This window comes from Lissotriton helveticus, chromosome 8 (genome assembly GCF_964261635.1).
Source record: "Lissotriton helveticus chromosome 8, aLisHel1.1, whole genome shotgun sequence".
NCBI classification, from domain to species: Eukaryota; Metazoa; Chordata; class Amphibia; order Caudata; family Salamandridae; genus Lissotriton; species Lissotriton helveticus.
Window position 1 is genome coordinate 80965090 of NC_136069.1, and position 12732 is coordinate 80977821.

At 47.7% G+C, this 12732-nt stretch overlaps 1 protein-coding gene across 1 annotated transcript in view; it reads right to left on the reverse strand.

Moving 5' to 3' along the window:
• The window catches only part of SIDT1 (SID1 transmembrane family member 1), a 166192-nt gene that overhangs the window by 14217 nt on the left and 139243 nt on the right, over positions 1–12732 (reverse strand). The window contains exons 19-20 of the mRNA XM_078655905.1: positions 10149–10195; positions 8629–8734 (exon numbers count right to left, since the gene is read on the reverse strand). Coding sequence (XP_078512031.1) covers positions 8629–8734; positions 10149–10195 — 153 coding nt within the window. The remainder of the gene's footprint in view (positions 1–8628; positions 8735–10148; positions 10196–12732) is intronic.

Consider the following 12732-nt stretch of genomic DNA (forward strand, 5'->3'; position numbering starts at 1 on the left):
AGGGTGTCTCCGATAGACGATATAAGCACATTTCAGGAGGTTCTCCTGCGTGGAGCGGCGAAGTTGGGCATCAAGGTGGAAGCGCCTACGACTTCTACCTCGGTGATATTTGAGACATTACACAAAAGGCACTTGTCTCGCCCCCTGTTACCTCTGGTGCCGGGGCTCCTTGAGCCCGCCGAACAGCTATTCCTGACGCCGGCAATGGTGAAGTCTGCACCTTCCAGGATCCTAAAAAAGTACAGGGCTCCGGACTCAGACCCAGCCTTCTTGAGGAAGGACCCGGTACCGGATTCGGTCATCGTGACTGCTGCACGAAAGCTTCATGCCACCTCCCCTGCGTCCACGGTGCCTCCGGACAAGGAGAGCCGCTGGATCGATTCTGCTGGTCGTAAGGCGTGTGGGACATCCGCCTCGTCAATGAAGGCAGCCAGTGACTCGGCTTTGCTGGGACGTTACGACCGGTCCCTGTGGGACTCGATGGAGCAGTTCGCAGACCTTGTCCCTCGAGACCGCAAGGAGGACTTTATGGAGATCGTCCAGGAGGGGATGCTGGTCTCTAACCAGGCCATCGGCGCCGCAGCGGACATATCATTGCTGTCCGCGCACGGATATTGCCACGGGATTCACCAGAGACGCCATGCTTGGCTCAGGTTGACGTCATTGAAACCGGAAGCACAGCAACGCGTGGCGAATCTCCCGTTTTCCGGAGATACCCTCTTCGGGAAACACGCAGATGACGAGATGGCCAGGATGAAGGCCGAGGCGGAGACCCTGACGGCAGTGGGCTTGGAGAAGCCCAAGGAAAAGAAACCCTTCCGACAGTATCAACGTCGGTTTGGTTCGCAGGGTCGTGGAAGGGGTCAGTCTGCTGGGCAACATCAACAGCAGCAGCAGCAGCAGCAGTACAGGCGGCCCTTCCAGAAGCGCCAAGGTGGTAGAGGTCGTCAACAGTCCTCTACCGCGACCAAGGGCCCGGCCGGGTCCCGTCCCTGAGCTGTTACTTCCCCCTCGTCCGTTACCCGCTCCGGTGGGGGGAAGCGTTCCATTTTTTCTGGCAGAGTGGAGAAAAATTACTCAGGACAAGTGGGTGCTGAATATTGTTTGCAATGGATACAGTCTACGTTTCATCAGCCCTCCTCCATCGATTCCTCCCGTCAGCTCGCAGTATCAACTGCGCGAGCTTCAGGCGGAGGCGGACGTTCTGCTAAGGAAAAGGGCGATCGAAGACGTACCTCTGTCTCAAAGAGGAAGAGGTCTGTACTCTCGGTTCTTTCTTGCCCGCAAGAAGGACAGAAACGAGTTCAGGCCCATTCTGGATTTGCGGCAGGCAAACAAGTGGATTCGCAGAGAAAAGTTTCGCATGCTGTCGTTGCATCAGATCTACCCTCAGCTGCAACGAGGAGACTGGATGTGTGCCATAGATCTACAGGACGCATACTTCCACGTGCCCATTGCATGCAAACACAGGAAATTTCTGCGCTTTCAAGTCGGCACCAATCACTATCAATACACGGTGCTACCCTTCGGACTGAAGTCTGCACCCAGGACATTCTCAAAATGTATGGCAGTGGTAGCAGCACACCTGAGGAAGAACAAGGTGTTTGTCTACCCGAACCTGGACGATTGGTTGATCAAAGCCTCCTCCTTCTCGGAAGCTCAAGCACACTTCCAGAAGACGTGCGTTCTCTTGAACAAGCTGGGGTTGCACATCAACATGTCCAAGTCGGTCCCGATCCCGGTACAGTGCATCCAGTACTTGGGGGCCTCCATCAATACGCTGTCAGCAAGCGTGTCTCCTTCGGAAGAGCGACGTTTATCACTCGTTCGGAAGGCTCAGGCTCTCATGAAAACTCCGTCTACGACTGTGAGGACGTTGTCTTCTCTACTGGGGTCGATGGCCTCTTGCATCTTTCTCACTCCTCACGCACGGCTACAGATGAGACCTCTGCAGGAGTGCTTGGAGGATCAGTGGGACCAGAGGAGAGGTTCTTGGGACGACAGGATACGACTGTCTCTACATGCTCTTCAGTTTCTAAAGTGGTGGTGCTCGAAGGAGAATCTCCTCAGAGGCGTTCCCTTCCACAAGGACATTCCCACACAGACCATCGTGACGGATGCGTCTCTCCAAGGTTGGGGGGCGCACTCCGGAGACCTGCAAATTCAAGGGACGTGGTCCCCGACGGAGTCCACGTACCACATCAATTTCCTGGAACTGAGAGCTGTTCACTTGGCACTGAAGGCCTTTCATCCGTCCTTTCAGACCAACTCTCTGCTTGTTCAGACGGATAACACGACAACGATGTATTACCTCAACAAGCAGGGGGGCTCGAGATCGCGCACTCTGTCGCAGGAGGCGCAGGCGATCTGGCACTGGCTTCTGGCTCGAGGACTGTCGATAACGGCCACCCATCTGCCAGGTGTGCAGAATGTTCAGGCAGACGAACTGAGCAGAATCGTGCAGGAAAACTACAAATGGGTCATAAACGACGAAGTACTAGGAGAAGTCTTCGCAAGGTGGGGAACTCCAGACGTGGATCTGTTCGCCACCGCCGAAAACAGCAAATGCCGAGGCTTCGCCTCCAGGTACTACCAGCCGGGGACGCTGGGGAACGCGTTATGGCTCAACTGGTCGAACAGCTTTCTGTACGCTTTTCCACCAATTCCCCTGATTCCGGCGGTTCTCATCAAGCTGTCTCAATCCAGGGCGAGAATGATTCTGATTGCCCCGGAATGGCCCAGACAGTGGTGGTTCACGGACCTGCTTCACCGATCTCTCCTTCCTCACATGAAGCTGCCGTGCAGGCCGGACCTTCTCACGAAGTTCGGGGGGCGGATGGTGCACCCCAACCTCTCGTCTTTGAGTTTGGCGGCATGGCTCCTGAAATAGTGCAATATGGCCATCTGAATCTCCCAGAGGATTGTATGGACATACTGAAGGAGGCTAAGCGACCTTCCACTAGGACTTCCTATGCTTACAAGTGGAAGAGGTTTTGCATCTGGTGCAAGTCTAAGAACTATGACCCTACGTCATGCAAGGAAGATGTCATCCTTCCATATCTGCTTCATCTGGCGCAGTCGGGCCTTAATGTCCATTCCATTAAGGTTCATCTGGCTGCTTTGACTGCCTACAGGAAAGGCCCTTCACAGACTTCCTTTTTCCAGATCCCTGTGATCAAAGATTTTTTGGAAGGCTTGAAGAAAGTGTTCCCTCCTGTCAGGCTTCCTTCGCCTTCATGGGACCTGAATGTGGTGCTGTCCAGATTGATGAAGGAGCCTTTTGAACCCATTCATAAGGCTTCGTTGCAGCACCTGTCCTGGAAGGCGGCGTTCCTCGTGGCCATTACATCGGCCCGCAGGGTGAGTGAGATTCAGGCATTGTGTTGCCAAGAACCTTATACTGTATTTCATAATGCTAAAGTTGTTATGCGTACTCACCCTAAGTTTCTTCCCAAGGTTGTTTCTGATTTTCATATCAATCAGACTATCACTTTGCCTACGTTCTTTCAGAACCCTTCATCTCCGGCGGAAAGGTCTTTACATTCCCTGGATGTGCGGAGGGTGCTGAAGTTTTTATCTTGATAAGACTAAAGATATTCGTAGGTCAGACCAATTGTTCGTCAATTATGGCTCAGTCAGGACGGGTCTTGCTACCTCTAAACAGTCCATCTCTAGGTGGATTGTGTCCTGCATTCAGTTGTGTTACTGCAAAGCTAATAAGACCTTAGGGGGCAAACCTAAGGCTCATTCCACCAGGGGCAAGGCTGCTACGACAGCTATGCTCCGTAATGTTCCCATTGCAGAGATCTGCAAGGCGGCCACTTGGAAGTCGGTCCATACCTTTGCTAAGCATTACTGCCTGGACACTGATGCCAGGGCAGACGCTCGGGTTGGGCAGGCTTCGCTGCGGAATCTGTTCGCACAGTAGTGGCGTTATTTTATTCTCCACCGCCGCTTGGTGTGGGGATGGGCTTGCCATTCTATTCACTAGATTATGACTATACACAGAGATCCCCTACTACAGAAGGAGTAGTTTCTGTCCTGTAACTCCAGTTCTGTAGTAGGGGTATCTCTGTTATAGTCATAAGCGCCCTCCCGCCTCCCCGGTGGAGTGTTGTTCATGATCATAATGCTACAGGTCTGGCGTTTTCTGCGCCTTCAAAAAGAACTGAGGCTAAGTTGGACCTGCTATGCATTCTGGGATACTGACAGAAGGTTCTGGAAGGTTCCTTAAAGGCACAGTATCCTAATTAAGCCACATAATGGCAGCCTATGGGGCTTGTCTGTCCAGGTTCTTCTCTCTATCATTCCTGAGGGATTTTGCTGTTAAGCAAGGGAAATCTGTACAGGCTTTGCTGTTTTGTGGATTTTATGGTGGAATTTCTAGTTGAAGTACTGGACAGTGTAGCCTTTTTGGCTGCATTATCTGTCTTTAAATTCTCTCTTAAGTGTCTATGCATTTTCTGCATTTTTTGACACTGTAAGAGATTATTTTTGATTGCTCCGGGGTCCACGCACATGGGCGGGACTATTCACTAGATTATGACTATAACAGAGATACCCCTACTACAGAACTGGAGTTACAGGACAGAAACTACTCCTTTCTACGCAAATGTAATGGGAATTTGCATTGGCAAGAGGGAACACCCAGAAATGCTGTAGCTTCGTCTCTTACCACACTCATTGCACTTCTAAACAGATGCCTTATGTGGTGCAAAGAGTTTCTGAAAGTGCCCCAAACACCTTACATGGGAAAGTATTTTAGATGGGAAGAAAAAAGATTAAAACAATAAATGGGCAGTTGCACATTATTCTAACCCTGTGCCTTGGGTTTTGGCTCTGCAGTTTTGTGGTTTTGGGCTGAGAGCAAACATCAGAGAAAGCAAAAGTCCCAGTCTCCCCAGTGAGTAACCCTCCCATGTTTGTGAACAGCACACAATGAGTAAAACTGTATAGATTGTTGCCCAAAGGGACATATCTTATGAGAATCCCTTTTAGTATATGGAATATATTGCAAGCCTTCAAATAGGAAAACAAAACATACTTGGTGACAATAAATCTATCTTCAAAGAAAGGTTTTTCGAATGACTTCATAGTGGTCTCAACAGCAATGGCAATAGCCTTTCTTCTTAAAATGTAGCAATTATATGTAGTACCTTCTGCTGAAGTATGAAATTGAGACTATGACCTAGGTCCAGTGCTTCATTTGTAAAATATTAAGTGCCAGGACTCTGACCAGGAGGCCACTGAGGCTTGCACTACACTGGTCATCACTGCCAAAACAACTACTAACCATCTCTCTCGCCTGTAAATGCGACAGTTCATATTATTTCAGGTCCCCAAAGCTAAAAGAATGGCTGGGGAGGCAGTTATTAGCACTATTTGAATGTATATTTTATTCCTAAACAACCGTTGTTCTGCTCATCTCTAAATTAGATGAGCAGCGCCTCCATGTAGTAGACTGTCAACACCATACTAAGATCAGTTAGGTGCCGGTGCTGAGCACCGGAAACCAATTAAATGCTGGTGCTGAGCAGCGGAAAGCACTGGCTCAAATTAAGCACTGCGGTCACAATCTTGTAAAACAAGTAACTCGTTTACCTGAAAGCCTTTCAGGAGCAGACTGATTGTCTAATCGAAAGAACGCATAAGACACTTCTGACATACTATAATAATGTTTATCGAGGTGATCAGTCCAGGCACCTTCCCATGTCTGATGGTAATTTCAACGAAACAAAAGTGCATTCAGTGCAGGATCGACATTTTCCAGCTGGCAGGTTTGATGTCCACTAATGTCTTCTAGGGACAGCTGCGATACTGATGCACAAGTAGCTCCAAAAGTTTAATTTATGACCGAGGAGTAACAATTGAAACATTCTTACGCAACTAAGGACAACTATAAGTTTATAGATGCTTAAGGCAACTATTCCAGTTCATCGTGATGGCTCTGTAGTAAGAAATTCAGTCTTCCAGCGATTGGTAAAAAGTTACACCTCTTTTTTATGGGAACTTTTACGGTTAAGAACAGTACTACTCTCACTGGTACACATTTACGAGTTCTCACAAATTGGTGAAGGCATCAAACATTCGTCCGTCTGAGACATAGGGCCTGATTCTGATGGGGTTAGGAAGGCCTCCTAACAGCATTTGCTCCTTCCAAATTTGATCAGGAACGTGTCTTCCCGACCTAGGGCCCAATTATGATGCGGTTAGAAACATATACTCCCATTGAAGTCAATGGGAGTCCAACCAAATCGTATCGGGAAGTATCCGGATGCATCGTACTCCGTTGGTGGGACTCTCCCGATCCGAGTGGGTCGGAAACCATTTCCAAACCGATTCGGTCTGGAAGCTTTCCAACCCGCATCAGAATCGGGCCCATAGTGTAACCTTCAGACCCAGGGTGTTCATAGGGGGAACCCCAATATGTGACCTAGGTACTTGAATGGTGAGCTGGTATATTCCTTTAACTGAACAGGTTATAGCCCAGAAGGTCACTCTTTGCAGTCTGAAGAGTGGGTCTGTGTTTATCGCTTGATCACTAAGTTTGTTATCCTGAAAGGCTTGGATGCTTCTTTAAGGGCAACAAAGATTCCTGATAAGGGTGGTTCCAGGGATGTCACCAGGCACGATAACATTAGACCGCTCCTTGTTCGAAAATACCTAACAGAGAAGGATGGAAGTTATAGCTAGCAGATGATTCAAAAGTCTTTTACCCGTAAGTATTATTTGGATTACCATTAGAAAATAATCAACTTTAATGATCTGAAGTGATTGAAATAAAGTCCTCTGATGGAGATGATGATGATAATTCACTTAGGTAGTTGAAGCAAATCAAGTGCATACTTGCAGGGACTGTTGTGGTTTGGAGCTACGCTTAACTTGTAAACATGCATAAATGAACTTTGATCAGTCAGAACATGTTTTCACTTCAAAAAGAGGACTTTTCAGCATGATTCATCATTTTTCAAAACACATAGATCCGGTATATTTATGGAGGGAACTAATTCAAAGCGCCTTGACTGATCAAAGTTTATTCTGAATGCTTTGTTGTAATAAAATCATATTAACTGTTAAAATTTTATTGATGAGTTATTCTACTGTTCAGTAGGGAAAATCTGCTGTTTGAACATTAATAGACATTGTGAGGGGGCTAGGTGCCCATTAAGCTTTTTTGTATATATGTGATGTATGTATTTGTGGTTTCGCGTGAGTATGGTTAGAGTATGAAGGTGGCTGAGTGTTGTTGAGTGAAAGTTGTGCAATGGGATCTGATTTTTCAAAAATATCTGTAGTATTGGGAACGTATTTATTAATGCACTAATAATTTTGTTTTGAAAAGATAAAAAAAATCAAGTAATGAGTACACCATCTTAAATGTTTTTAATATTATTGTCAATGGTCCAGCCAGAGTGGTCTATATAATATATGATGCATAGCATATTTTAAATTAAAATAGGTAGAGTTCATTTTTTGTGCATTGCGGTCTTTTCCCCTGTTTCTCTACCTACATTCTTTTTCAGGGGTCCCCCTTTTTGATAGTGGTTGTCAGCATAAATGCTGTTCCAGAAAACCAAATTATTACAAATGAACCCCACGTTAGTGTCCACGTTTCAACCCGCAGGTTAATTATGGGGGGTCTCCTCAGGACCAGAACACCCTCTGACTAGGCCCCTCGCAACTGTATGTATCTTGCGTTTATGGAGGTCTCATTCAGAGACATTACTTTTCCTTTCTCCCAGGGGGATCGAATGAGCTTCCCGCTTCTTCCCAAGTCAATCGGATTTTTGATCCCAACACGTCGTATCTGCCTACTCGATTCTTTCGAACGAGCTGAAGCGACGTATTGTGGTAAAAAATCCAACTGACTTGGGAATAAGTCACTGAATGCTTTTATTTTTAAGGAACTTGGGGGCATATTATCAAGACCGGAGTTAAAATTATCACCGGTTTAGCGGCAGGAAACTGCTGCTAAAGCGGCGATAATGCACGTGATAATATGCCATAGAGAATTCCAATAGAAGCCCATGTTCAAACCAGAACATAGGCTTCTATGGGAATTCACAAGGGCATATTATCAAGCCCATTATTGCCGCTTTAGCAGCAGTTTCCTGCCGCTAAACCGGTGATAATTTTAACGCCATTTCTTGATAATATGCCCCTTCGTTTGAGAGGATCTGGCTACAATGTCCACACGGGAAGTGCTCTGAGCCGGTAACCTGGAACCAGTCGGAAACGTATCAGCTTCACATGCTTGATCCTGCCAGCTGTGCAGATAATGCAGCTGTGATGCAATGGGGAGAGTGCTTCAGGTGGGGTCAGAGTACAATGAGATGGGAAGCTGGGCAGGACAGGCACTGCTGGCATGCTGGACTTGTGGACAGAGGTATATTAAGATGTAGAGATAGGACAAGGCAGCCCCTAGAAGGCATACATCATGCAACCATACAGATGCACTGACTGAGCTGTAGAGGGAAGATCAGATCTGAGGACCAATGATACATAACAGGTTAAGTAAAAAAACACAACTTTGCTGCATGAAATGACTCCCTAGTAATATTTCTGTGGTGGCGCCGGTTGTATGCTGAGATATAAGAACAAGAGAATGATGCCAGCTGCAGCAAGTACCTTCATGATGATGTAGAAGGCCAGATAGAGCAGCAGGTTACAGATGAAGATGCCCAGCATGTAAGAGGCGAAGTCTCTGGGACGGTAGACCAGACCGAAGATGGCGCTGAAATGGAGGAGAAAGACAGTCAGGGAAAGCGACCTGTGCTCACCCATGGCAGTAGATCCAATGATGACAAAGAGACAGGAGGCTTCATTTATGAAAAGTGACGCATCGCTGCGAGAAAACAGCGATGCGTCACTTTTCACTGCGCCCTCCTTGCGACACCAATGATGCGTCATATTTACAGTATGGCGCATCATGTCGGAAAGAGTTACAGATACGTCAGTATTTCCGATGTAACTGTAGGCGCAAAAATGACGCATTGCTGGAGTGTGTCACAAAAATGACGTAACTCCAGCAATGGGTCATTACACATGGGCAAGTCCCGTGTGAAATGTGCCTGCGTCAGTCTTATGCCTGCCATGAGGCAGGCGTAAGATATTGATGCATTTGCATCCTAGAAGTGGCGCAGTGAAATCTTATAGATTTCCCTGCGTCACTTACTTGCGTCAAAACACCCAGCCTGCATACATTATACCTGGTGCAGGTATAATGTGGCACAGGGGTTTACAAAGTGTCACTTTGTAAATATGGCGCAACATGGCTCATTTTTACCCTGCGGGTGCGTCACAAAAAGTGACCCACCGGTAGCGCAAAAGTGACGCAAGTGCTCATAAATAAGCCCCAGGTTTGTTTTTTTTGGTCGGATGAACTAAATATCAGTCTGCAATTCCCACCTCTGAAGTTCGCCACTTTTGTCGAGCGCCCACCCACACACCGCCCATGCCAAGTTATTTGCTCTGTCCATCTCCAGCTGAGACACCAAAGGACACCTAAGGAACATTCTCCCTCCAATGGTCTCTCCAGAAATATTCCATTCCCCTGTACAGATGCATCACAGAGCAGCAGAGCAGGCAGGGCGCAGAGGAACAAAAGACAAAAGACATCTTTCTCCACCTCCCCCACACTATGGGGTATATTTACAAATGCTTTGTGTGATGCTTGCACCACGCAACTTATTTATGGAGCCACACGAAGCCACTTTGCGAGCATTTGAAGGGCTTCATAAATCTGGACTAATGCAGTGCAAATCGCTGCGTTGCGTTACTCTGCACCAGGGAGGCGTTCCATGTGCGTTGCCTGGGGTGTTTCCATGCAAATCCCATGATTTCTGACGCATTCACAGATTTACCAAACCTGGCACACCTGGGAATGCGCCACAAAGATACTCCTCCCCAGGGGAGGCGTAACAAGGAGAAATATCTTTACTTGTCTTCGTTTTTTTCCTCTTTTTCTGTGTGTTGCATTTAGTTCTAGTGCCGAGCAGTGGAAACCACAGGCTCAAATTAAGCAAAACATGTATGGATTATTCACCAAAATATGCAGAATGTCACAGCCCCTGAGCCATTAATGCCCCCGGGATCAGTGGGCAGAAGAACACTGGGCAGAAAACCCTCTGACTTGAAGTGAAACTTACAAGGACCAGTTCACGAGGTTCCCAACGATGAGCAGCACCATCCGGTCCTGGGGAGACAAAACAAAATGGCGTCAGCACCGCCACACTCTAATGTAAACTGTAATAAAACTGTAAACTTTGTACTTGTATAGCACACTTATACCCTGAGGCCTCTAGGCGTTGTACACATACAGCTGTGGAACCTTTCCTGGCTTTTCCCTGTGAAATGTCCACTCCTGGGCACCCCCAAGGTGAAGCCAGGCATCCCAGCGCTGCTGGGGCCGGTGTGGAGGTTAAGCAAGCTGTTGCCCAGAGTTGCAGAGTGGGACCCATGATTAGAATAGGCACCGAGGCGAGAATTATCAGGTCCGAGGAAATTGAGCCCGAGACCCGCCGAGGCAGGAATTGAACCCTGGTCCCGGGCCAGACCTCTGCAGCAGGGTCTGCCGCTCTAACCATTGAGCCACACTTCTCCACACTAGTCTGTGTTTAATGTACGGAGAAGGAGTAGGAGACCCTGGACCGCAGACCCATCTGTGGGAACATGTCTGGAAAGGGGGGGCATAGCCATAACCAAGTTAAAATGAGTACAATGAGAGCACACCAGGGCAACAACTTCACAGCGACACAAGCCAAGTCTGGACAACACATTCCATCTTGGTCTGATTGCCTAGAGCTAGGTCGAGCGTCCACTCAAAGAAGCACAGCGTCCACAATGAAACACAGGCTAAAAAACATAGGGGCATATCGCTGGCCGTGCTTAGCGATAATTAGATTATCGCAGGTTATCTCTGGCATTTATCACCCTGGTAGTACGTCATTAACAATGCGTTACTCCAGGGAGATAAAAATACCAGAGATAGCGCGGTATCTCCCTTTTGCAGGGAACATCACTGGTTTTATAGCGATGTTCCCTGCAAAACGGCGATAACCTTGCGGATATGACCCTGTGGTCGTATCAGCAGAATCCACCCCAATGTCAGGGATGGCTAGGTCAGGATTTTAGCAGACGTTAGATTTTGGCGAAAACTGCAGTTTTCGCCAAAATCTAATGTGTGCTAAAATCCTGTGGGCTGCCTTGTAAATATCGCGATGTAAGCATCAGCGATATTTACAAGGGAGTCCATCTGGGGTACGCCCTGTGATGCCCACTTTGCATCTCATCAGGACATCACGTGACGGGGTACATCACGTGGCAGGAGTATATCCTGTGGCAGAAATGCATCAAGGCAGGAGTGCATCCTGTGGCAGGAGTACATCGGGTGGCAGGAGTACATCGGGTGGTAAAAGTACATCACATGGCAGGAGTACATCACGTGGCAGGAGTACATCACGTGGCAGGCCCAACCTGTCCCTCATTGACTCTGAGTCCTCACCCTGTGGTAAAAGACATTGCAGTGCGTGTCACGCACCTTACAGCCACACGGGGGCGCTCTAAGGGCTTATTTCCATGTCACCTGGACTTGGAAAGGTAACAAAGAAAGGAAAGTCATTCTTGTACCAGACGCTGCCTTAAACTTTTCATGGGTTGTTTGACAGCGGAGCTGCCTGCAACTGTAATGTGACCAGTTCTTTAAACACACATAGAGCGGGTTTCATTTTAACTATTTCATATTTCTATATTGTGGGCGAATGCCCTCAGGGTGCCCTGGAACTGAAGGCATGCGGAATAGTTAGGAGAGCAAAAAGGTTTAAGGATGCTGAAAAGACAGCTTTTCAATACCTTAGAAGAAATGAAAATCAGGGACCGTACAGATGGCGCCGCGAGAGGAGCATATTCCAGTTTTATAGGAAAAGGAAAGGCCACTGAACCTATTGGTCTTGACGGAGGCATGGAGGTGTCCCAGGGTTAACTGAACAAGAAGCCCGTCTAGGGGAGTAAGATGTCGGTTTATTGAGTAAGTAGGAGCAGTTTCATAAAGCGTCTTCGGTCCGGTGCGATAAAAGAAGGGTTTGCACAGGGAGCGCTTCCCGATTGGACGCCACTGAGGCCCTTGAAGGTGACGACAGGTGTCAGATCCGCGGCCATGTTTGAGTCACCGGAAGCCAGAGCCAGGAAGCATGGGATGTCGAGATAGAAGGGATTACAGCAATCAAGACGGAAATGACTACACCACGACTGACTGGTTCACGGTGGAAACAGGAGCCGGGGGGAGGAGAGGGGGGGGGGGGGACTTTCCTAAATATTCTTAAAGTGTACAACAGCTCGCCCTAAGTTTCTTTGCTTGGCTACAGTGAGGTTTAATCAAAAATGACGCCCTGGGCTTTTGCAGATGTGGCAGAAGCAGAGCTCAGAGAGGCTGTGTTGTGTGCCTGCTGGAGGAAAGTTTACCAAACATAAGAATTTCCTTTTTGGACCTCTTTAGTTTCAAACAGTTGGCCTGTACCCATGGTGCATGCTGGGCATGCAGGACTGGAAACCGGATGGAACCCCCTCTAGATCATCAGGAATAGACACTCTGGGCCCGGTTCACAGAATGAACTTAAGACTCAATCCTAAACTTACTACTATTTTGATATTCACAGAATGAACTTACTACTTTTGGTATTCACAGAAGTTAGGATTTTGTCTTAAGTTTATCTTAAGACAAACTTAAGACAAAAT